Source organism: Nylanderia fulva, unplaced genomic scaffold (genome assembly GCF_048542155.1).
Source record: "Nylanderia fulva isolate GAGA-0341 unplaced genomic scaffold, ASM4854215v1 Scaffold181, whole genome shotgun sequence".
Classification (NCBI taxonomy): domain Eukaryota; kingdom Metazoa; phylum Arthropoda; class Insecta; order Hymenoptera; family Formicidae; genus Nylanderia; species Nylanderia fulva.
Genome location: NW_028190066.1, coordinates 122,169 through 147,328, shown reverse-complemented (window position 1 = coordinate 147,328; position 25,160 = coordinate 122,169). Strand labels below are relative to the sequence as shown.

At 35.7% G+C, this 25,160-nt stretch overlaps 4 protein-coding genes and 2 long non-coding RNA genes across 9 annotated transcripts; 4 read left to right on the top strand and 2 right to left on the bottom strand.

Moving 5' to 3' along the window:
- Nucleotides 1–2,499: 2,499 nt before the first annotated feature.
- On the top strand, nucleotides 2,500–8,345 carry LOC146723612 (uncharacterized). Its single transcript, XM_085481573.1, has 7 exons — nucleotides 2,500–2,646; nucleotides 4,800–4,908; nucleotides 5,397–5,669; nucleotides 6,380–6,519; nucleotides 6,615–6,753; nucleotides 7,524–7,572; nucleotides 8,173–8,345. The coding sequence occupies exons 1-7, from the start codon at nucleotides 2,501–2,503 to the stop codon at nucleotides 8,343–8,345; spliced, it is 1,029 nt and encodes a 342-aa protein (XP_085337699.1). The 5' UTR covers nucleotide 2,500.
- Nucleotides 6,967–7,432, top strand: LOC114928238 (uncharacterized). The gene is made up of 3 exons (XR_003819033.1): nucleotides 6,967–7,060; nucleotides 7,168–7,258; nucleotides 7,345–7,432. It is a non-coding gene; the product is annotated as an uncharacterized LOC114928238 (long non-coding RNA).
- Nucleotides 8,346–9,220: 875 nt separating the features above from the next.
- Nucleotides 9,221–15,634, top strand: LOC114928243 (uncharacterized). 4 transcript variants are annotated; one of them, XM_085481564.1, is made up of 10 exons: nucleotides 9,221–9,377; nucleotides 9,468–9,952; nucleotides 10,019–10,596; nucleotides 10,791–11,384; nucleotides 11,470–12,144; nucleotides 12,217–12,460; nucleotides 12,595–12,816; nucleotides 12,925–13,132; nucleotides 14,154–14,364; nucleotides 14,422–15,634. In XM_085481564.1, the coding sequence occupies exons 8-10, from the start codon at nucleotides 13,024–13,026 to the stop codon at nucleotides 14,813–14,815; spliced, it is 714 nt and encodes a 237-aa protein (XP_085337690.1). In that variant the 5' UTR covers nucleotides 9,221–9,377; nucleotides 9,468–9,952; nucleotides 10,019–10,596; nucleotides 10,791–11,384; nucleotides 11,470–12,144; nucleotides 12,217–12,460; nucleotides 12,595–12,816; nucleotides 12,925–13,023; the 3' UTR covers nucleotides 14,816–15,634. The 4 variants fall into 4 exon arrangements, with proteins under 4 accessions (XP_085337690.1, XP_085337691.1, XP_085337689.1 ...); XM_085481565.1 differs by having other exon boundaries at nucleotides 12,217–12,816; nucleotides 14,476–15,634; XM_085481563.1 differs by having other exon boundaries at nucleotides 12,217–12,816.
- Nucleotides 9,448–12,546, bottom strand: LOC146723611 (uncharacterized). Its single transcript, XM_085481572.1, has 2 exons — nucleotides 11,847–12,546; nucleotides 9,448–11,735 (listed from the first exon to the last, which is right to left on the bottom strand). The coding sequence occupies exons 1-2, from the start codon at nucleotides 12,544–12,546 to the stop codon at nucleotides 9,448–9,450; spliced, it is 2,988 nt and encodes a 995-aa protein (XP_085337698.1).
- Nucleotides 15,635–18,456: 2,822 nt separating the features above from the next.
- Nucleotides 18,457–18,970, top strand: LOC114928237 (uncharacterized). Its single transcript, XR_003819032.2, has 3 exons — nucleotides 18,457–18,600; nucleotides 18,706–18,796; nucleotides 18,883–18,970. It is a non-coding gene; the product is annotated as an uncharacterized LOC114928237 (long non-coding RNA).
- Nucleotides 18,971–20,152: 1,182 nt separating this feature from the next.
- On the bottom strand, nucleotides 20,153–22,894 carry LOC114927847 (uncharacterized). Its single transcript, XM_085481571.1, has 4 exons — nucleotides 22,861–22,894; nucleotides 21,845–22,644; nucleotides 21,267–21,739; nucleotides 20,153–21,185 (listed from the first exon to the last, which is right to left on the bottom strand). Exons 1-4 carry the CDS (start codon nucleotides 22,892–22,894, stop codon nucleotides 20,153–20,155), a joined length of 2,340 nt encoding a protein of 779 aa, XP_085337697.1.
- Nucleotides 22,895–25,160: the final 2,266 nt, after the last annotated feature.

Below are 25,160 nucleotides of genomic sequence, written 5' to 3'. Positions count from 1 at the left end.
ACATATTAATGTGTGGAAATATTTATCGTTTTATTATAGTTACTTTGTTACTTTTTAATTTTTTAATTTTCTAACAATTGTCATTATTATATATTATAGCACTTGATACGGGCCGAAACCCATGGCCGAAACATCGTGAATAAAGATTACTTAATTTGCCAGAATTGGTTGATTAAATTACTACCATTTTTTAATTATCATCTGATGACTTCACAGTTTTTTACATCTTTTGATATAAATTTAATTCAATTAAATACAAATTCCCGCAAATACGTATAGTTTCTATATGCAATTACGTCTTTGTTTACACATAAGTATTGTATTCTCTGTTATTCGTATTTTTGTATGATGTCTATTTACGAATAACTAAATTAGTAATTAAAGTTACAACGAAAGTTCATATTATTATTGTATTGAATTCACTTGGAGATCGAGGAAAAACGTGAATTATGGCTTCGAATAACAAAATTATTCGTTCAAATAGAAATTGCAGTTTTGTTGGTTGTTTGAATACAGAAGCTAAAAATCCCGAATTAAATTTTTATTGTTTTCCATCAAAAAGTTATGAAGTAGAAAGAAAGAAACGATGGATTCAAGCCGTTAGGAGACAGTAAGTATGATCGATGTTAATGTATGATTATTTAAAAATAATTTATAATAATATTATAATAATATTATAATATGTATATAAATAAAATACAGAATTATTTCTATTATATTTTTAAATATATATCTAATAATAATTGTTTCATAGAACTGTAAATGGCAAACCTTGGATGCCTGGCTCAAATTCTCGTGTATGCAGTACTCACTTCGTGGGTGGGAAGAAATTAGAGAATATGTATGATGAAGCATACGTTCCATCAATCATCTATCCTTTATCTTATAAAGAAAAAAGTCAAATATAGAAAGAGCTCAGCAACTTAAAAAACGTAATATACATAAAGAAGCTGCAGCAGTAATTTCAACTAAATATGAAGAATATGAGAAAACGAGTTAGTACTAATTTAAAGCATATAATTATTAACATTATATAAATAAATAAATAATATAATAATAATAATGAATAAGAAAATATAATAAAAAATTTTAAATTATAGTCGTCGTAGAAATGAAGAAGAAAAAGGAAAGCATTGGAATCCAAACAGACCCTTGCATGACATCATTACAAATGATGTCAACATACTTTTTTGCTAAAATGGAGAGAATGATATATGTACTCAAACAAATTTGTATTCAACAGCCGCAAAAATATCGTAATATTATTATTGACAAGCCAATTAAAAATATGAGAGAAAAAAACGTGGGCCCGATAATGAAATAAAGCCAGAATTTACGGGTTTTGCAGATGTTAAAACAGATTCATCTATGCGTGAGCTAGCTGGAATATCACACAATTTTTTGATGTTTTATTAAATTTAATAGAGTTAGATAAAGATGAATAACCTGTCTTTTACAGAACGCTAGGAAAAGAAAATAGATTATTACTTTTCCTAATAATGAAATTAAAACTATTATTTTCTGTGCTCTCGGCGTTCTATATATTTCACATTCACAAGACTACTGCGTCAAGAATTTTCTTTGAAGTTTTGCAAACTTTAACCAAGAAAACAAAAACATGGATTTTTTGGTCTTCTAAAGAAAATGTTAAAAAAAATTTGCTTATATATAACATTTTCTAAATATCCAAATTGCAGATGTATTATAGACTGCACAGAAATACCAAAATTAACTAATACAAGAAATCTTTTAATTTACAAAAATAAACATACTTCAATTGTGATTTCATATTGTGGATTATTTATTTACGTTTCAGGTAAAACTTTTCCTTTTATAATTTGCGTGGTACCGTTGTCGATTACAATCTCTCTGACTTCACTCACGTGATTACTTCGGAATAATTTTGTTTCTAATATATTAAAAAGAACAAACATCGAAAATGTCAATTCCTTTTATAAATGATAATCTCAACAAATAAGTTTATTGCACAATACAAAAGTACAGGCAATAAGAAATAAGAAATAGGAAATATCCAACATATCTTTCAACGTGTATAAATACTTTTGGAAATGGATTTAGGACAAAACAGATTGGTCTGAACATTTTGAAAACCGCAATAAATAACAAGGGAGGTCATTTTGTTAAAATTAAAATTGAATGTTTTACTTCCTCTTCACTTGCATTTTATGTCAATTTTTCGCGCTGCTCACCTTACGAATACCTTTGTGAGGCGACAGATGGCGTCTCAATCGACTGCGGCAGATACGCAACAGGCGTATAGATGAATTGGAAACGCGTGCTTCGGATCGTACATGTGCTCTCTGCAATCGGTAGACATGCATATACGGTATCGCAGTAAATTTCGTGTTTTCTGAAGCAGAAAATTAATTACTTAAATACTTTAAAGTATTAAAGTAATTAATAGTACCAATTGTTGCCATCATTTTAATTTGTATTATTTCGTGTGTTTTATTGAAATTTTTTCATAATGACTACGATAATGTGCTTACCTGACGAAATGATAGAGTTTATTCTCAGCCAAAGTAATATTCCAATTGAGGATGTAATTAGCTTCAGATGTGCATGCAAGCATTTCCAATTTGCATCCAAATATGACAAGTTTACGGAACGAAAGCTTCTTCAGAGGTAATTCTTCTTGTTTGTTAAAATTTTTTATAATTTGTTTACGTTAACTGCACAAATTGTTATTTACGCGAGAAATATATTTTATAAAAATAAAATACATACAAAATATAAAAATATAATGTAATGATACAAATTATTGCACTAATAATTAATTATAAAACGGACTAGATTCCCATAACTTTGGTTTTTAATATTACGAGAATTAGTTGATTAAAATATAATAAAAATATAAATTATTTATATATAATATAAAATTTATACAAAATAAGTAATTATACTGAAAGAAGGTAACTTTTTGTAAGAATCACATGGATGATGACGTTAATAACATATATCAAGTCAAAGTCATGAGGTATGAGAGGTTGCCCACTTTCCACAAAAATAATTAGCAATGTAATTTATACTATATAATTTAATATTATTTATTCATGATATCTTTTTAATCTACAAATAAAAAGGCAATAAGAGCTAATTAAGTTCTATAATAAAATTATATTTGTGAAAAGATTTATAACATAAATTATTAAATATTATACAGAAGTAAATTCGTTTTTACGTTTCGGTTGTCGACTAATGGAAACAGTCTACAGTGATCAGATAAAATACGTACTTGTGCTTTCTGCAATCGGTAGATAAGTATGTAGTATCACAGTAAATTTCGTATTTTTGCCAGCAGAAAATTACACAAATAGTTTGTTGCTTTAAAATTTTTATTACTTTCTCGTGTTTCACTAAAACTTTTATATAATGAATACAATAATGAATTTACCTAACGAGGTGATAGACATCATTCTTGGGTTTACTGATATTACTATTGAGGATATAATTAGCTTCAGATGTGTGTGCAAGCGTTTCCAGTTTGCAGCCAAATATGCCAGTTTTAAGGAAAGAAAGTTTCTTGAGAAGTAATTCCTGTTTGCAATTTTTTTTACATTTTGACTGTCAATTGTGTGCATTTATGACGAGAAATTTGGGAAGAATAATAAAAAAAATTAAGGATTAATATATAATTTCGATGATAAAATAACAATTATTCATATTTTTTGATTGTAGAATTTTTCAATGTTTTTCCCGTATTCTCCGTTAAAATTCCCTTTGAATATCATCTTTACATTACTGATTGTGAGTCAATATCCAAAAAGTACTTACCTTTTAAAAAAAAGTAAGAAAAGGGCGCCAAGTTTATGTGTCATGTTTAAAATTGTTATAGAAAAAATATAAAACTTATATTGTAAATATAACATATTATTTCTAAAAAAAACTGATATCAAAAAGTTGTGCCAAATAAATAAAAATTTGTAAAAAAAAATTGAAAATTAAAAACTTACGCGAAAATTAAAAATTATCACAAAATAAAAAAAAGACAAAAAATTTTAGTTAAAAAACTTGGCGCTGCTAAAGTAAAAATAAATTGTTAAAAAAAACAATAAGATTTAAAAATAAGCAGGAATATTTATTCTTTAACAATAAATAATGTTATTTTGCTTAAAATTAAGAAAATTAGAAAAGATTTTATAAAATACAAAATTTAAAAGCAAACGTAAGTTTATCGATATAACAACGGTTCTGCATTTTAAATCTTATTTTGTTTCTTTTTAAAACTTTGAAAATTTGGATGGATTATTTCATAAATAATGTCCCATATATATATATATATACATATATATATATATATATATATATATATATATATATATATATATGTATATATATATATATATGTTTATATAATTTAATGTTACTTATATTTTAATATAATTTCTCTCAAAGGTGGGTTAAAGGATTATTGAAATTAAATCTCAAATATGAGATTATTTCATATTTTAAAATCTTGGCAGTGACCAAGTAAAATTTGGTGCCTTGTGCACAGATATTTAATCCTAACGAAAAAATTTAGTTTCTCTTCTTCCGCGTTCGGCTCTTATCGCCTGTCTTATACTTTAAATTTATATTAATATAATTTAATATTAGTATATAATTTAATATTAATTATTTACGAGATCTTTTGGTTGTGGAATTTTGCAATGTTTTTCTCGTATCCTCCGATAAAATTCCCACCGAATATCATCTTCAGATTACGCAGTCAATATTATGAAAATCTTGTCAAAGAAATTTACAAAGGTTTATTAAAATATAATTTGTTTTATTTTCAGATGGTCCTCTGTTAAGAAATTTTATGACACACAATCTAAAGAAAATGAGAATGAATTTGAAGAGAACGAAGGAAAGGATCAAAAAATTGTAAACTTTATAGAAACAGGCGTAAATTGTATAAGAGAATTAAAAAATTGTATATCTGAAATTATACATAACTATAATTACGATTCACTCAATAATAGAAGAGGATTTGACGAAATATTTTGTACAGATAAATTTGATGAAATTATTTATAAACCTGAAAACACCATAAAATATTATTTTTTTATTGATGAATTGAAAAAGTCTTTTACACAATTTTCACGGTATAGAATTTTTAATATATATATATATATACATATATAAGTATATATTATCGTATCTATTGACTTTATAGCTTAATGTATATATAATTTATCATACAATTAATATGATAATTTTTTAGGAAAATTGATTGCGATCTAACTGAAATATATATCAAAAAAAAATTATTTTACTACATAAAGCTATGCTTCGTGAGTAAGTTACCGAAAAAATTTAAAAAGAAACCTCGCAGAAAACAGATAATGGAAGAAATTGCTACTTTTGCGGTTCAATTTGCGCAATTTGAAAAGGATGTATTTTATGGATGTGTAAAATCATCATTAGATAGTATCGCAAAAGAAGTTTTAAATTGTCTTAAAGAAGAGCATCCCAATCATTCGATATTCTCGACGTCGGCTGAAACTTTTTCTTATTGGAGAAACAACAATATCGACGATAATCATTGGAACGAAGCAGAAAGTACGCAGATTATGGATACACTCGAGAAATATATTTTTGGTAAATTAAACTTTCGACTATGCCAAAAGACAGACAGAAATGTGGAAAACCTTTGTATAGATAACGTAAGTTATTTTTATCGATAATAAAATTTAAATTTTATAAAACTATAAAGTCACCAGATGACAATTCAAAAATGGTAATAATTTAATCGACCATAGTTATTTCGTTTTTATACTATCATGTTATTATATCACGTCATATTCTAAGATCGAATTTTTGTTTGTTCAAAAAGTTGTGATTTACTTTGTTTTAAGAACATAGCACTTGATAAGAGCCAAAACCCACGACCAAAACGTTGTAAATATTCAATAAAATTACTTATTTGCCACAGTTGGTCGATTGAATTATTACCATTTTTAAAAATTTAAATTTATTTATAATACACTGGTCAAAAAAATTATCGCAATACGCAATTAATATCAAAATTTCGCATAAATTTAAATAAGCGTACCTCCGCGAAAAATTATCATATTTAGAAAAAATATTTTTGTTTTAAGGAGTGAAGTCTCCACTTTAAGAATTTTTAAGAAACAAAAAAAATTTTTTTTAAATACGATAAATTTTCGCGAAAATACGCTTATTTGAATTTACGCTAAATTTTGATATTAATTGCGTGTTGCCATAATTTTTTTGACAAAATGTATATTATATTCATTTAAATATATTATAACCAACTCTATAACAACTTAACATGCTGCGCGCATGGCCATGTTTGTTATATCCTTAAATTACACTCGCACAAATTATTGTTGTATTGTAATATTTGACATAGGTGTTAAAAAATAAATGTGGCCAGAAAACAATTTTATTAATAATATATGAAAGCGTGGCCAGGAGACTTGGTTTACGTTGCGTTTTAATTAAGGAAGAGTTCGCAATTGGCGAATACTATATATTTTGGATGCCAAAATAGTAAGTATAAATTAGAATTGAAATTAATTGAACATTACGGCAATTCTAATATATATTGCATACACACATATATTATCATTTTATATTGTTCGCAGTGCTATGAATAGGTTTGAAAATGCAAGATGTTACGATATAACCTTTGAAGAATTCCCGAAACGTCTTCACAAACAATTGTCGCCGTTTATGATGAACCGTGGAAATACTTTGGCAGACTTTATACTAAAACCTGATGAGGTTGACAATTATATACATTGTATATAAATTTTCTTAACACTAATTATAATATACTTTTATAACTACGGCAAATAGATTAATCAATAAAATATGCTTTAAACGTGATAATAGGCAGCAGGGATTATTACACAATCTCTCATATTTTTTATTTTTATAATCAGATCCCATTTCGTTTTTGTATAAATTTAAATTTTTTTTTCAGATGTTGTTCTTATTAGTACAGCGCTTTCATTTATATTTGAGGAACGTAGATGAAACACGTACAATTGATATTTTATATTCATGTGGAATATTAACATTTCATCAGGTATGTTAGCACTATCCGGGTAGCAAACTGACTGCCAAAGAAGGCAAAATTTACGAATTGTATAAAAAGAAAAAGCAAATCAAATTAGATCTTACTTTTTTTTTTAGTGGCATCTACGAAATGAATGGTTAAAAGAAAAGAAAACATATAAAAGGCCAGAGAATGTAAAGTTTGCTGTTGGAATGATAGTTAAACATGGTGACAAATCATATATAGTTATTTTATTATAAATATAGATTGAATTTTATTATAGATTAGATATAATCATATGATTATAATTATAGGTAAAGAGGTGTGTGTGATCGTCGGATGGGACAGATATGATATTGATCGAAGTGATACAATCTCTTTAGACGTTACACAGAACTTAAACAATTCATGGACCATGAATCAATATAAAATGTTGTTGGATCAATTTTTTTGTGAATTTACAGCAACAAATAAATTTGTACATCAACAAATATATTACATTATTCTCACTGAAGATAATAGACTTCGTAAAGTAAAAGAAGGTATGAGCATCATTATATATATAAACTTTTTTATTTGTTTAGTATACGAAACTCATCTCTTTGTATGTAATCCCTGATAACAGTTTTTGCGTGCATTTGCGCGCATTATACATATAAACTGTGTACGAGATTTGCCCGAGTTTTGCATGTGGGATATGTTTAGTTGTACATATTCCACGCAAATGTTTAGCTTATGTATTATTTAATACACCAGCAAATCACGTGGAAATGGATATCAAATTGCCAAAAATATGTCAGTGATGTGATAGTATGTCAGCAATATGCTTGTTGAATATGCTCATCTTGCATGCTTATAACGAGATGAAATTGCGTGCAAAGTGTGCTAGCATTTGCTATCACTATGCCGACGCATTAGGATAAAGTTTTGCTTGCGCCATATAAGCTGCTTGAGTATGCAATGGCTAGGTATACATTTGCGCGCAAAATGTTTTCTGGGATATAAAATAATACTTTATTTTGTCTCCGTTATTTCATTATTATATTTTTTATTTTATTTATTATAATTCCTTTATTATTTATTTCATTTATTCCTTTCTTTCTCTTAGTGATTATGAATTTAATTATTATTTTTTATTTCAGACGCTATAACTTTAACAACGCCGAAATGGATCGATAATAACGAAATAGGTCGCTATTTTTGTAAATTCGAAGGCACGCATTATGTGCCAAATAAAATGTTAGCAAAAATTTATCCGTATAACGCCGCTACAAAAGCCGAGATAGAAATAGCTGAAACATTGTTTGATCTTTGATTGTTTCTCAGATTCTTTGTATTGTAATTTATTTCTGTGCGCGACGGAAGGCAGGATGGGAAGGTCGGAAGCGAGAAGACAGAGAAACACTGCACGCGACACACACGTATCGTTTAATATAAAACTATATTTAAGACTAAGACAAAGAAAAATACAAGTATTGAAACCGCACAGAATTTACAAAAAGATAACTGATTAGAATAAACCAAAAGAAATAGCCGAGTCGATAATTAATAACTAAATGTTCCGCAAGCAACGGTAATTAAACGTGATAAAGCGAAAAAGACAAGCGATCTTTTTCGTACAGTAGAAGCACACTCTTGACGCGACGAGCAATCGGAAAAGAGCGCCGCGATCACGAGAGAGGAGGTTTTTATAGGCCCGTGTTTCTAGAATAGTCGAGAATAATTCTCTTTATTCTATCGTTCGGCTGAGGTCGAAAGAGCGTTTAGTGTAATTATTTACTTTCAGAAAAATAGTCGTTTTGTTGTTATCGGGACTAAATTGTATCTCCTCTCGCGCGACCGCGGTGTTTACTACTATCGGTGATTTGATGTAAGCGCTTCCTTTTCGCAGGCGCGGGGTACACGTATACCTGTGCGGCCGAGCGCTATTTGAAATAATATTATATATAAATTGATGCATGATGCATGTTGCATGTCACGATTGCATGAGTTTTAACGCAATAATGTTTTTAAGCCTTTTCAGTTTGCGTTTAGCCGTTCGATTTTCGAACATTCCGCATGCCTTGCAGTATATACCTGCAATCGACTAAGTAGTGCGAGAGAGGGGGCGCGCGCCTATTCACGCTCTCGCGAGTGACGGGCACGTGGGGCGCACGTGCTCTGACGGATTTCGCTCAAGGAATGCTGAATCGAACAGCTGTTTATTTTTGAGCGCAGCAGTATAGACGCGTGTCGGTGAACGCATCGAGGAATACGCGACAATTTCGATTGTGATATTAACCGTGATTGAATAATGAAACGAATAGTTGAGTGATAAGAAGATTGCAGCGATGAAAAGAGTGGAATAGTGAGTGGAATGTAGTTATGATTGATGTGAGGTAGTTTGGCACGGTGCAAATGAAGTGTTGATGAATTTACTAATCGCTTGTGGTTTTAGGTGACAGATCGTCAGCGTCGGGAAGAAAAACGAGTTTGCTAACAGGTCGCGTCAAGACAGTGGTGGCGGTGCGGACCTCGACGACGCGAACGTGTCCGTCGGCTCCGGAAAGCAATTTGGTGATGCGTGCTAGAGGCCACCTCGTTGGCGCGGTCATTTTGTGACGTATTAAACAGAGTCGACCGACGCGAGCTTCCCGGTTTATTTTGAACCATTTCGGCCGATGAGCCAGCGTGTGTAGGTATTCGCGGGACCATCGGGACCAGAAATGATCCTTCATCTGTTGTAGAAGCTGCCACCGGGAGAGGCGCGACGACGATTCCTCGGTTAGCGACGGTTCGGGGACGGTGGAGAGCGCGGAGCCGATGAGGAAATGGCCGGGTGTCAGCGCACTGAAGTCCTCCGGGTCGTCGGTCAGCGGTTGCAGCGGCCGAGAGTTGAGGCAAGCCTCGACCTGGGAGAGGAGAGTGGCCATCTCCTCGTAGGTGAGTGTAGCATCTCCTATCACTCTGCGAAGATGGTGCTTCATTGACTTGACTGCCGCTTCCCAGATACCACCGAAGTTGGGCGCAGCCGGCGGGTTGAACCGCCACTGAATTTGCTCCTGAGCAGCGAAGGAGGCGACGCGACGTCCTTCAGGGTTTGTGGCTGAGAATAAGTCTCGGAGTTGAGTGTCGGTGCCTATGAAGGTGGTCCCACAGTCGCTGTATAGCGTGTGACATACACCTCGCCGAGCGATGAACCGACGCAAGGATGCCAAGAAAGCGTCGGCCGAGTAGTCCGAGGCGACATCAAGATGGACGGCCCTGGAACCTAAACGGATGAAGACGACAATGAAGGCTTTAGAAGATTTGTGCCCGCGGCCTTTGGCACTTCGCAGCCAGACGGGTCCGGCGTAGTCGACGTCAGTATGGAGGAACGGTCTTTCTGGCGTCACTCGGGGTGCAGGCAAGTCACCCATGAGAGGCTGTGCTGTAGCCGACCGCCATCGCAGGCATCTAACGCAGCGGTGAATGTGGTTTTTGACGAGGAATCGTCCACGAGGAATCCAGAATTCTTGACGGATGGAACACAGGGTCAGCTGGGTGCCCCCATGCAACGATCGTCGGTGATGTTCATCGATGACGAGGTGAGTAATTCGCGACGAACTCGGTAGGATGATTGGATGGGTAGCCTCAAAAGACATTTGAGAATGTCGTAGACGCCCTCCGACGCGAATAACGCCCGAATCGTCTACAAACGGGCTGAGCTTATTGAGTGGGCTTCGGTTGGGCAGTGATGTCAGTCCTCGCAACGATTTTAACTCATCCTTGAAATTTGCAGCTTGGACGACCCGTATCCAGTGGATCAGCGCGTCATGAAGTTCTTCAGCGTCTACCCCGCCGTCGCGGTTGAGAAGGATGGGCTGCCGTCGGCGTTGTCGTAACCACCGGAGACACCAGGCGGTGATGCGAAGTAGTCGCTGCAGGGAAGAGTATCGGAGTAGCAGCTCCGGTTCGTCTCCTCGCTTGTCCAAGACTGCAGCGTGCGAACGGGCTCGACGGTCGGGTAGCTCGACGTTGCTGAGATCATCTCCGAAGACAGTCCAAGGGCCGCTCTCCGTTTTCAGCCAAGAGGGACCCTGCCACCAAAGTGGATGCGCCTCAAGCTCTCCAGGGAAGATGCCTCGAGAGGCGCAGTCTGCCGGGTTTTCGCGTCCAGGGACATGATGCCAAAGAGCGTCGGGGAGCGACGTCTGAATTTCGCTGACCCGGTTGGCAACGAATGTGACCCAGGAAGAAGGATGTCCACGGATCCAGCCGAGAGCCACCGTGGAGTTTGACCAGAGATGAAGAGGCGCCTTTTCAGCTCCGATGAGAGGCAGCGTTTGCTGAACGAGGCGGACCAGAAGAGTTGCGGCTGATAATTCGAGCCGAGGTAAGGAAATTTGTTTCAGCGGAGCAACTTTCGTCTTGGCAGCAATCAGCGTAACTCCATACTCCCCGTTCTTCTCGGTTTTTAGGTACACCACAGCAGCGTAGGCACGGACTGAGGCGTCAGCGAATCCGTGGACTTCCAGGCGGCAGTCAGTCGATCCTCCGCCCAGCCATCGAGGAACGTGCAGTCTCTCCAGTTGGGGGAGCTCCGCTTGGAAGCGTAACCAGGCCTTCTCATGGTCGTCCGGAAGAGGAGTGTCCCAGTCGATACCGAGTAACCACGTAGACTGGATTAGAGTCTTGGCGAGAACAGTCGTGGGAGACAGCCAACCGAGCGGATCAAATAGCTTCGCTGTCAACGATAAAACTGACCGCTTTGTGATCGTGGACAGCGTTGGTTGGCTGGTGGCAAAGAAGAAGAGGTCGTCGCAAGGTTGCTACCGTAATCCCAGAGTGGCATGACTTTCCCCAGGCAACCACCATCTTGCCTCTTGCTGGAGGCAGTCTTCGGTAGGTAATGTAGACAGTAACTGAGGGTGATTAGCTGACCATTTTTTCAGAGGGAAGCCTCCCGCCTTGCAGACCAGAACAAGCTGTCGGAGGATTTCCTTGGCTTCCTGGAGGGTAGAAGCTCCAGACAGGATGTCGTCCATGTAAACGTCGGAGCGGAGGACCGCGGCTCCCTCAGGATGACGATCGCCTTCGTCCACGGCGAGCTGGTGCAGCGTGCGGATGGCCAAATATGGAGCGCAGGCTAAGCCGTAAGTTACTGTAGTCAGCCAATATTTCTTGATCTCGGTCTCTGAATCCTTCCTCCATAATATCCTTTGCAGGCTCTGATCATCGGCATGTACCAGGATTTGCCGGTACATTTTTTCAATGTCGGTAGCAAAGACGTACCGGTGCCTTTTCCACCGTAGTAGGATGTCAGCTAGGGCGGGAAGCAGGTTGGGTCCCGTCATCAGAAATCGGTTGAGACAGTCGCCGTTGGCCAAGGAGCTCGAACCGTTGAAGACCACTCTCAACTTAGTAGAGGCACTGCTTTCGCGCAGGACCCCGTGGTGAGGAAGGTAGCAGGTTCGTTGTAGAGATCCAGTAGTCGACAGGGGAGCCGGCTTTATATGGTTGAGGTCCAAGTATTGCTTCATGAAATCCACGTACATGCTGCGGAAGGTACTTTCTCGTTCTAGTTTTTTGCTGACGTGTTGCAGGGCCCGACTGGCGGCGCGTCGAGTGGCTGAGAGGTCAGGCAGAGGCTCGATCGTCGGCAGTCTCACCACATATCGACCGTTGGCTGTACGAGGGTGATGTCGCAGGAAGTGATCCTCGCACTCCTGGTCAGCCTTAGAAAAGAGTTGTGGAGGCCGTTGAAGCTCCTCCTGCTCCCAGAAGCGACGCACCAGGATAGAGACGTCGTCTTCAATTCGGCATTGGTGAGTGTGAACGTGATGTCCGGTAGTCGTCTCACCAACAACGCCTGACAGTATCCAGCCGAGCGTAGTTTGTTGAGCTATTGGTTCATGTCGATTTCCCTTTTTTAGGCCCTGACAGAGGATTGAACCGTAAACGTCCGCGCCAAGGAGGATGTCAACCGGATCAGCTGAGCGATAATCAGGGTCCGCGAGTTCCAGACCCTGAAGATGAGACCAGTTTTGCCCGCCGCCGCTGTAGCCGCCGGCGTAGATGGTCAGCTTCGGCAGCACCAGAGCGTGGACGGTGATGGAAGAGCAGCCACTAAGAAACTGGAGGGTGAGTACCACTTTACCCTTTGAGACGCCTGTCTTTTTCCCGCCGACTCCATACACTGAAACCGAAGCGGAGCTCCGTGCTAGCCTCAAGCGTTGGGTGAGCCTTTCCGACACAAGGGAGGATTCCGAGCCTTGGTCGACGAGGGCGCGAACTGACTGCCAGGAACCATAGCGATCGCATACGCGAACGCGCGCCGTGGCCAAAAGTACAGCTACAGGCGTCGGAAACGGTCCCTTGCTGACGTGCGACGTTTTGGCGGTCTCCGATGAGCGGTAGGCATCATGGAGTGAGGTATGATGCCGGTTATTGCACGCGGAGCAGTTCTTCTTGGAGGCGCAATCCTTGATTTTGTGTCAGCCGAGACAGTTTCCACACAAGTCGTTGCCTTCGACGTGCTGCTTGCGCTCTGAGGCCGTCATTTTCTTATAAGCGTCGCACAGCATCACGAAGTGGTCACCCTGGCAGGCTGAACAGCGTCCTCTGGTGTTTCCCTTGGGCTCCTTTGAGTCCTGCTTACGAGCATGGTGGGTACGAGTCGACTTCGACTGACTCCCGCCGGTTTTGTTGGGCGAGACGTCGATCTTCGTCGAGGGTAGCGACTCCAGAGTGTGAAGACGTCGCTCAAGGAAACGCTCTAGCAGAGCGTATTGCGGAGGTTCGTTTGTCTCACTGATGGAGGTCTCCCACTCGCGGCGAGAGCGACTATCGAGAAGGTCAACGGCGAGGTGCACAAAGAGATCTTCAGTACTCCCTACTGGCCGGTCGATGCTCGTCAGCGAGCTGACCGTAGTCTTGATGCCATGGAATATCTTCCTAAGCTCAGCAGCGGATTCTCCCTTCATCTTTGGCAGGCTTAAAAAATTTGTTAAATAAGAGCGGGTTAGTAAGCGCTTATTTTCATAGTAGTCGCTTAGAGTTTGCCAGGCTCGTTCGTAATTGGCTTCGGTAGAACTGAGGTCTCTGATGAGAAGATCTGCTTCGCCCTTGACACAGCTCTTCAAGTAGTGCATTTTTTCTACAGGCTTCGTCGTCTTATCCTGGCCGATGAGGGAGACGAAGAGGTCTCGGAAGGCCGGCCAATCCTCGTATCTTCCCGTAAAGGTCGGCAGCTGGATTCGAGGTAGCGTGGTGCGAGGCGCCGATGTTGATGTCTCTGAAGTAGCAGAAGCAGCGGCGCGTTCCTTTTTCTGGAGAGTACGCCGCAACTCCAACATCAGGCCCTTGTTCACTAGGTAAGACTCCTCGCCGAGTGAAGATATGTCTTGTTTAGCATAGGCGTCATGTTTTAGTTCGTCTACACGCTCAGCCAAGATATCATTCATCGCATCGAACTTCTCCCACAGTTTGTCGAGATTCAGAAGCCGGGCTTCCACCGCGTCGAGTGTGATGTTGGCCTCGCCGAGCTTCCGAAGGTTATCGTATGCGCGCGAGATCTTGCCATATAGCGCGGTGGCGTTGGTAATTATAGTTGTTGTGTCTGCCATCTCTGACACTGTCTTACTTTCAGATGCACTGGTCACCTACACTGATAAACTATACGCTTCCGTGGCACCGGATTCACAGGAGGTTCTGGGGTCTCCGGCTCGAAGGACCAAAAATAATGTGCGCGACGGAAGGCAGGATGGGAAGGTCGGAAGCGAGAAGACAGAGAAGCACTGCACGCGACACACACGTATCGTTTAATATAAAACTATATTTAAGACTAAGACAAAGAAAAATACAAGTATTGAAACCGCACAGAATTTACAAAAAGATAACTGATTAGAATAAACCAAAAGAAATAGCCGAGTCGATAATTAATAACTAAATGTTCCGCAAGCAACGGTAATTAAACGTGATAAAGCGAAAAAGACAAGCGATCTTTTTCGTACAGTAGAAGCACACTCTTGACGCGACGAGCAATCGGAAAAGAGCGCCGCGATCACGAGAGAGGAGGTTTTTATAGGCCCGTGTTTCTAGAATAGTCGAGAATAATTCTCTTTATTCTATCGTTCGGCTGAGGTCGAAAGAGCGTTTAGTGTAATTATTTACTTTCAGAAAAATAGTCGTTTTGTTGTTATCGGGACTAAATTGTATCTCCTCTCGCGCGACCGCGGTGTTTACTACTATCGGTGATTTGACGTAAGCGCTTCCTTTTCGCAGGCGCGGGGTACACGTATACCTGTGCGGCCGAGCGCTATTTGAAATAATATTATATATAAATTGATGCATGATGCATGTTGCATGTCACGATTGCATGAGTTTTAACGCAATAATGTTTTTAAGCCTTTTCAGTTTGCGTTTAGCCGTTCGATTTTCGAACAATTTCATTTATAATATTGTATATTTAATTTTGTATACATTAATCACATATGATTCCATAGTTTTTCAAGGCAAGCAGTGTTTTTTATTATTCTTATGTACACACATGTGTTACGAAAATGGTGTATTATGTTTCTTTGCCTTATAATGGATCTATTATTGTTAGAATCAAATTGATTTATACAAAATGGGGGTTTAAACTCATTTATGATAAATAATGTAAAATAAAAGTTTTTTATTTCAAAATGCAAAATGCAAAATGCTTTTGAGACACCTATTTAAAATAGAAAATCGAAAATGTTCATTTTTCAAATAGCTTTTCAAAATAAAAATAATTCTTTTAATATTTTTATATATACAATATGTATTTGTAAACTTTCATTTTTTACTATTGACTTCTTATAATTATTACCTATATTTAAATTCTTATCTATTTATTAATTTCTTATAAATTTTTTGTATAAACTGTCTTTTATAAACTTTTAATGTACTTTTAATATAAACAAAAAATAAAAAGTTACAAAATTCTCATAGAATTGCAGAAAATGTTTATTATAATTTCTTTAATAATATTTTGCTTGTGTGTATGTTTTAAGTACATTTTCTTGATTGTTTAATTAATTTTTGGTTTTTTTACAAAAAATGTATTTAAGACGAAAAATGAGTAATAATACAGGATAATAAAAATTGTAATAAAGAGAAACTTTACTTCGCCTTGCGCCACCCGTAGAAATTGGCCGGAATTTACACGAAAGATATAAAAATAATATTATATAAATAATTAAGTATATAGTTATATAAAAAACTCTGATTCAAAATTCATCAAAAAGTTTATAGTTAAATATTCTATTTTATAATACTAATCACATACACACGCCATTTAATATAAAATCTAATACACACAAATATTTCATATTTTGAAAGATACTTTATTTATAAAGTATCATTAAATATATATAATTTATACATAAAGTATCTTTATATGGACAGTATCTTTCAATATAAAATGTAATGTGTTAGATTTTATTTAAACCAATTCTCAATGTTCCTCAATGTTCTTAATAAAGTAATTTTGGTAAATTTTGGTATATGTGTGTATGTGTATGCGTGTATGTATGCGTCTGTGCATGTGTGTATCAGCAGAGAAAGACCTTTTACACACGACAAACAAACACGCAACACTCACGCATGCATATGTATGCACACATTCACTCCCGCTCGTATATTCGCATGAATGCATGCGCATACACAAACATACACACATCTACACATGAAATATAGTTATATTCTAAATTTATATGTAAATTTTTCAGGACAATTAATTGCGAATATTTCTTTATTACTGTATACTCAATATAACGCTTCAGTATATTAACTTTGTAGTAAGAATAATTTATTAAGCCCGTAAAAAAATTTAAATTGATTAGTTTATGAAAGCAATTGTTGAAAAGCGGTTATTACAGATGAATTAATTAAATAATTAAACAAATTATTTTGTGTTAATTTAATAAAAGTATATATACATACATTCGTGTAAGTTCTCGTTTTATTCATTTAATAATTTTCCTCACATGAAGTATTTAAAGATATTCCTAATTATTATAAAATTTTGTTAGTAAAATAATAAGAGCATTTACTGCTGACGCTAATTGTACAGCCTGAACAAATTTGTTTGTGTAACATATTATTGCCTCGATTTACAATAGAATATCTTTTAGAATCGAAATTATATATTGCTATTCTATAGTTGTCTATCTTTTTCTATTTTTAGAACGCAAATGTAGAAAGAAAATATTGTGTCATCTGTTTTTGAATTCCGTTTTCTTTTTGTGACTATAAAGCACCATGGAAAAAGGATCTATAGTGAAGCACATAAGGTCCAGACCGTTGCGTTGGTCAGGTAAAAATTTTAAAATCATTCTTATTGCTTTGTGAGAGAGAAATTGAAAAAATTCAGAAAGAAATCTTGAAGAAAGCAACTAATGGAAAAAGTTGCAACTATTGCAATTCCATGCATTCAACCTGAAAAGGATATATTTTACGAATATTTAAAATCATCATTAGATAGTATTGCAGAAGTTTTAAATTGTCTTAGAGAAAAACATCTCAACCATTCGATATTCTCAACGTCGGCTGAAACTTTTTCCTATTGGAGATACAACAATATCGGTGATAATTATTGGGACGAAGCAGAAAGTACGCAGATTATGGATACACTCGAGGAATATATTTTTGGTAAATTAAACTTTCGACTATGCCAAGAGACAGACAGAAATGTGGAAAACCTTTGTAAAGATAACGTAAGTTATTTCTATCAATAATAGAATTTAAATTTATTTGAATATAATATATTCATTAAAATATATTATAACCAACTCTATTAACATGCTGCGCGCATGGCCATGTTTGTTATATCTTAAAATTACTGTCGCACAAATTAATGTTGTATTGTAATATTGACAAAGGTGTTAAAAAATAAATGTGGCCAGAAAACAATTTTATTAATAATATATAGAAGCGTGACCAGGAGACTTGGTTTACGTTGTGTTTTAATTAAGGAAGAATTCGCAATTGACGAATACTATATATTTTGGATGCCAAAATAGTAAGTATAAATTAGATTTGAAATTAGGTGAACATTTCGGCATTTCTACTATATATGTTGCGTACACACATACATTATAATTTTATATTGTTCGCAGTGCTGCGAATAGGTTTGAAAATGCAGATTGTTACGATGTAACTTTTGAAGAATTCCCGAGACGTTTTCACAAACGATTGTCGCCGTTTTTTAAAAACCGTGGAAATACTTTGGCAGACTTTATACCAACATCTAAAAGATTGACAATTATATACATTTTTTTGCTTATATGATTTCTGTTAACATTAATTGTGATATACTTTTATAACTTCGACAACGATAGATTAATCAATGATGTATGCTTTACACGTATATAGGCCGCAGAAATTATTACACAATCTCTTATATTTTTTATTTTTATAATGAGATTTTTGTCATTTTATTTTTGTATGAGTTTACATTTTTTCAGATTTTGTTCTTTTTAGAACAGCGTTTGTATTTTTGTTTGAGGAACGTAAATGGAACACGTAGAATTCATTATTGTAATCATTATTATTCAGATATGATATGGGATATAAATCATAAGGTATGTTAGCACTACCCACATAGTAAACTGATTGCCAAGAAAGACAATATTTACGAATTGTTTAAAAAGAAAAAACAAATCATGTTAGATCTTACTTTTTTTTAGTGGCATTTAGGAAATAAATGGTTAAAAAAAAAGGAATCATATTGAAGGCCAGAGAATGTAAAGTTTGCAGTTGGAATGATAGTTAAACATGGTGACAAATCATATATAGTTATTTTATTATGAATATAGATTGAATTTTATTATGGAGTAGATATAATCATAGAATTATAATTATAGATAAAGAGGTGGGTGTGATCGTCGGATGGGACAGATATGATATTGATAGAAGTGATACAATCTCTTTAGACGTTACACAGGACTTAGACAATACATGGAACGTGAATTGATATGTAATGTTGTTGTATCAATTTTTTCATGAATTTACAGCAACAAATAAATTTGTACAGCAACAAATATATTACATTATTCTCACTGAAGATAATAGACTTCGTAAAGTAGAAGAAGGTATGAGCACCATTTGTATGGTAGAAACTCTTGCGGTTCAAAAGTCCTACCAATGTTTTGTCTTTCGTTTTCGTGATTAGGTATTTCAAGTTTGTTGAGAAATAAAACTACACTTTTGATGGGAAAAAGCCTGTACGGCATAAAAAACCCATTTTATTTTGAAATGTATTGTATGTGTATCGTATAAGGATGTCGCTTGCTTTTCGTGTTCGGCACAAAGATCGGCCTTCACGATCCGTTGTAATACACGCATTCACTCTGGAATTTTGCGAGCGACTAACGCATAATACAAGAAACGCACAAACCAGATCACGCAATGACATACAAAAACGTATACAAGAAACGTATAATATCAGATTATACACTGATATATAAGAAACGTATAATATCAGATTATGCACTGATATATAAGAAACGTATAAGAAAAACGTATATTAGAAACGTATAATAGCAGATCACGCAATGATCGCTACACAAAGAAAGAACGACTCGCACGTGTGCACACGTTGGACGCTACTTCTCGAATAAATCCCGCACGCACAAGACATACACACCGTTGCGCTGTGGCGCGATAATTTTTGATTGGCGCTGTCGTGTTAGTGGCCGAGAGAGTCTTTTATCTATGCGCTCATTAATTACCGACCGTCGTATATTAGTACAGAACGAAACTTAATAAACTAAATATTAAGAATAACAAATATTTATTGTCCCAAACGGGAAAAATTAAATTAAACTTAATCACTGGACTCGTGAATATTTCACATAAATATATTCGCCATTCACCGAACATCCTCCCCCCGTTGGGAGTGCAACGAGCAAAACGAATTCGTTTAGGTGTGCGTCTGTGCATGCAGCGGACGTTCGATTCTTAACAATAACGCTTGTTACAATTGTCGCATAAATTTCAAACAACAAGATGACTGTTTTGCAAAGCAATCGCTTGTTGTTACGCATTGTCGTTTAAACATTAAATGATTTAAATCGTTGAAAGCAAAAATAAAAATTACATCTTCTTGGTTACATAATAAATGAAATTAAAGTCTTAAGCGTCCGTAGGTAACGGACAGAGAGAAGTCGCATTTCTTTTGAATGTTCCGTGTGAGGTTTTAATCGTGACCACTTTGACTACGCCGTCGTCCCCTGAATGTAACTCGGCCACCCATCCCAGCCTCCACTGCATACAGTGTTGATTTTTGTCAATTAGTAAGACAATAGAGTCCAGTTTCAGATTAACATCCTTTTTAATCCATTTTTGTCGTTTCTGTAATTCCGTTAAATATTCTAATTGCCATCGTCGCCAAAATTCTTGTCGAATCTTTGTAATCAATTGCCATGATGATAAGCGATTATCTGCAACACAAGAGAAATCATTTTCCAGCATTGTGAAAGGTCTGCCAATAAGCAAATGTACAGGCGTTAATGCGATTGGATCGTTTGGATCAGTAGAAAGAGGACATAAAGGTCTCGAATTCAAAATTGCCTCGATTTCTACCGCTAGAGTGTTCAATTCTTCGTATGTAAACAAGAGATCGCGCATTACCCGTTTTAAATGGTGCTTGCTCGACTTCACAGCGGCCTCCCAGAGGCCGCCGAAATGTGGTAAATTCGGTGGATTAAAATGCCATTCGATTCTGTTTTCTAAGGTAAACTCATGCAATTGAGTACAAAATTCCTCGGATCCCATTAGGGCGTACAGTTCGCGGAATTGATTTTTTGCGCCTACAAAATTGGTTCTATTGTCTAAGTAAATATGCGCCGGAACACCTCGACGACTGACGAATCCTTTCAGAGATGCTATAAAAGCATCTGTTGATAAATCGGTTACAATTTCGATATGAATAGCCTTGGTTGACATGCATATGAATATACACCCGTAGACTTTGATGCTACTGCGATTACGATGCTTTTTCTCCTTAACGAGAATTGGGCCAAAATAATCGATGCCCGTGTGATAAAACGGAGCCACGTTATCGAGTCTTGATTTTGGCAAATCTACCATTTTATATTTCGCGTTCTCGGAACGAAAACGTGCACATCTGACGCACCGACGAATGACTCTACGCACTTGATTGCGACTGTCAATTATCCAGAAACGTTGTCAAACATTATACAGTATCGATTGTATTCCCGTATGATAAAATTTTTCATGAATGTACCGAATGTAAAGATCCGTGTCGTAGTTGCAAGACGGTAAAAGAATTGGGTGTTTCTGATCAGACGATATGTTGGCCTTATGAATTCGTCCTCCGACGCGCAATAAACCGTGTTCGTCAATTATTGGGTTTAACGATCCAAGCTTTGTGCATTTTACCTCTCCGCCCGTTAATAAACGATTTATTTCGTTTTGAAAATGAGTCTGCTGTATGAGCTTCACGATGCGTCGTTGGGCTTCCTCTATCTCGTTGACTGATAAAACGCCGGTGTTTTCGTTGAAACGCAAGAATCGTAAGCAATATGCGACTACTTGTATTAATTTAGTATACGACGAAAATTTGTCTAATATCTCTTCGGAATGAATTTGTACCGTTAGACATGTTGTCTTCTTTATTCCGGGCAATTCGTCTGTATGTGTTACGATAGAGCGCGGCCATTCGGCTTCCGATTGCGAGAGCCACGATGGACCTTGAAACTACGTTTCGTTGTTTAAAAATTCTTGAGGTAGTTGATCCCTTGATAACGCGTCCGCTGGGTTGTGTTCCGTGCGAACATGCCGTCACTCGATTCCTTCGCTAACTTTCTGAATTTCTCGTACTCGATTTGCTTCGAATTGTTTTAATTTGCTAGGATGCTTGTTTAACCATGATAACAACGCTATCGTGGAATCCGACCAAAATATGATCTTATTAGGCTTAAACGTGAGTATCGCATGTATTTCGTTGTAAAGTTGAGCGAGCATTAATGCTCCGCATAATTCTAGACGAGGCATAGTCTGTTCCGCAAGTGGTGCGACGCGACCCTTAGAACACAAAAGCCGCATGAGAATTTCGTTATTTTTATTACTCGAACGTACGTATATGCAATCTCCGTAAGCGGCCTTGCTGGCATTGGAAAATCCGTGAAGTTGAACATTGATCGCATCGTTTATCAGTACATTTCGATTTATTTCTAAATTATCAATTAATGCGAGCTGTTCCGAGAAGGACTGCCAAACATTTTGTAACGCGTGGGGAACGGATTCGTCCCAATCTGTTTTTGCCTTCCAGCATTGTTGCAGAAGGATTTTAGAAATGAGCATGACCGGACCAAGTAGGCCGAGAGGGTCAAAAATCTTAGCGATTTTGGATAAAATGAATCGTTTATTAATCCTCTCGGGACGCTCAATAGTTTTAACCGTATAAAATAATTCATCGCGTTGCGCATTCCAGGAGATGCCTAACGTTTTTCGAATCGGATTTTTATCAGTAAGAAATTCTAGATCGTTAAGTCTTTCCAATAGATTTTCTAAAGCTTGCGGACGATTTGATGCCCACTGGCGTATATCAAAACCACCGCGTTTCAATATTTCAATGACTTCATCCCGAATGTGAATAAGCTCTTCAAGCGTATTTGCGCCTTATAGTAAATCATCTACGTAAAAATCGTTGTGCAAGATCTTTGCTCCTATCGGAAAATTTGAGCTTTCATCGCTCGCGAGTTTTTGTATTGTTCGAATAGGTAGGAACGGCGCCGATGATACACCGAATGTTACCGTATTTAATTGAAAAACTTGAATTTTATCCGCGTGAAGCCAAAAAATTCGTTGATATCTACGATCGTCCGGATGTATCCAAACTTGTCGATACATCTTAGCTATATCGGCCGTCAATACGTATTTGAACGTACGAAAACGCACGAGATGTTTGAATAATTTTAATTGAATGGTCGGACCGATCATCAAAGTACCGTTTAAGGAAATGCCTTTACTCGATTTCGCGGAGGCATCGAAAACTACTCGCGTTTTTGTAGTTGCGCTTGTGGCCTTTATGACTGACAATGAATGATGCAGAAGATAATAACTTGCTTCTGCTTCGTCCCAATGATTATCCAATGATTATCGTCGATATTGTTGTTTTTTCAATAAGAAAGAGTTTCATCAGACGTGGAGAATATCGAATGGTTGAGATGTTTCTTTCTAAGACAATTCATCACCTCATTTGCTATGTGATCTAATGACGTTTTTATATGCAAATAAGATACATTCTTATTTAGTTGAATATATTGTGCGAAATAAAAAGCAGTCCATGCCAAAAGTTGTTCTCGGTTATTTTGTGTTATAAATGTATCCTACATATTTTTTAAGGATTGTAATTTTAAAAAGTGATCTACTTTTACATTACTATATCTTTCGATTAAATCGCGAATAGCTTTCCTGAAAATAAAACAATTCAATAAATTTTTTAAATAATAAAAAATAATAAAATTTATTAACTAAAAATTTGTATTTACTAACCAATAAGTATAATGTGTTTGTTTCATCGAATTATCCTTTATCTTTCTTAACAATATTTTGTAAAATCTTTCGGTTAGATTGTAATTAGATTTTCTGGAAAATTTATATATTAATTGAGCAGCAAGTATATAAATTTATGAAATTAATAGCACTATATCTTGAAAATCATACCGTGAAAATTGTGTTAGCAAGTTTTTAATCTCATTAATATAGAAAACACATTTTATGATATCATTATAAATCTTTTTATAAGTGCCAAAGTTTTTCCAAAATTTTTTCAAAAATTTATCTAAACATTTTGCATCTTGAAATTTTATTAATATATTGATTAACATAATGTAATTATATTTGTTTAATCTTTTATCAACATAATTTTGAAAAATTATTTGAGACATATAATTTCGCAAATCTCTCGAACAATTTATTCCCGTTTGTATAAAGTTTAGTTTAAAGCTTTTTTTTATTCTTCTGTACGTTTTTCTTTCAGTCTCCTTTAGCTCATTTTCTTTAAGGACGTTCTTCGGCTACAATCATATCCAAAAGTATAATGCTATTCATCAATGTTTTTGTATAGGCTTTTTTTTCTCTCCACGAGCAAATTTTTTGCAGTGACTGTCGCACACAAACGTAACTTCAGCATGTACATGTACACTAACGTATTCGGGCAGTCAGAAAGAGCTGGCAACATCGTACTTTCGCGACGAGTTGAGACTTTTAACAGGAAAATTTTCGCGCGTAACCTTCAAAATGTCTTGTCAAACTCGTGCTTCTAATGGTAGATTCGCAAAAAGAAAATTATTAGACAGAAATAAAAAAACCTTAGAAGCTATGACAAGAGCGAAAAAAAGTGCAAGATATAAGAAGATATAAAGAAAAAAATTTGTGAAGGAAGACGTATTATAGAAATTGAAGAACTTGCAAAGAACCTCGTTTGTTGCAATTGCAACGAAGTATTAAATTTGAAAAACATTAAAACGGAATTACGTTTAGGTCTGCATTCAATTTTAAACATAATTTGCAAAAAGTGTGGAATAGAAACTCATCAAGTCCACATCAAATGGGAAAATAAGTAATGACGGAGATCATGTTTATGCAGACACTAATAAAACTGCTATACACTGTAAAAAAATTTTGTAAATTTACATTAAAAATATGTAAAATTACATAAATAATAAATGTAAAATTACACGATAAATAATGAAAAGGTAAACATTTTTATTATTTATCGTGTAATTTTACACTTATTATTTATGTAATTTTACATACTTTTGTGTAATATATTACATATTTTTTTACAGTGTACTGGGTAAGTTATTTTGTTTTAACTAATTGTAAGCTTAAAAATATTTTTCAATGCTTATCAGTCATTAGTAGGACATTTGAAATATATATATATATATATATATATATATATATATTTCAAATATCCTATATATATCCTATATATATATATATATATATATATATATATATATATATATTTCAAATATCCTACTAATAAATAATTTTATACTATATATATATATATATATATATATATATATATATATATATATATATACAGGGTTTGTCCGGAAAATAAGTGTACTGAGCTCGGGAAAAAAAATTTATTTCAACTGGC

Bases quoted from the DNA above. Each gene is read 5' to 3' on its own strand.
- LOC114928243 (XM_085481564.1), top strand. From the start codon at position 13,024: ATGAGACCAGTTTTGCCCGCCGCCGCTGTAGCCGCCGGCGTAGATGGT. The intron at 13,133-14,153 runs GTGAGTACCACT...TTTTTTCTACAG, and splicing joins AGCCACTAAGAAACTGGAGG to GCTTCGTCGTCTTATCCTGG. The intron at 14,365-14,421 runs GTAAGACTCCTC...GTCATGTTTTAG, and splicing joins ATCAGGCCCTTGTTCACTAG to TTCGTCTACACGCTCAGCCA.
- LOC146723612 (XM_085481573.1), top strand. From the start codon at position 2,501: ATGTGCTTACCTGACGAAATGATAGAGTTTATTCTCAGCCAAAGTAAT. The intron at 2,647-4,799 runs GTAATTCTTCTT...TTTTATTTTCAG, and splicing joins GAACGAAAGCTTCTTCAGAG to ATGGTCCTCTGTTAAGAAAT. The intron at 4,909-5,396 runs GTAAATTGTATA...CAATTTGAAAAG, and splicing joins TAAACTTTATAGAAACAGGC to GATGTATTTTATGGATGTGT.
- LOC114927847 (XM_085481571.1), bottom strand. From the start codon at position 22,894: ATGTATCGACAAGTTTGGATACATCCGGACGATC. The intron at 22,645-22,860 runs GTAGATATCAAC...ATACGCTTGAAG, and splicing joins TTGGATACATCCGGACGATC to AGCTTATTCACATTCGGGAT. The intron at 21,740-21,844 runs GTTAGCGAAGGA...AACGAAACGTAG, and splicing joins GAGTACGAGAAATTCAGAAA to TTTCAAGGTCCATCGTGGCT.
- LOC146723611 (XM_085481572.1), bottom strand. From the start codon at position 12,546: ATGTACGTGGATTTCATGAAGCAATACTTGGACCTCAACCATATAAAG. The intron at 11,736-11,846 runs GTCATGCCACTC...TATCGTTGACAG, and splicing joins ATGGTGGTTGCCTGGGGAAA to CGAAGCTATTTGATCCGCTC.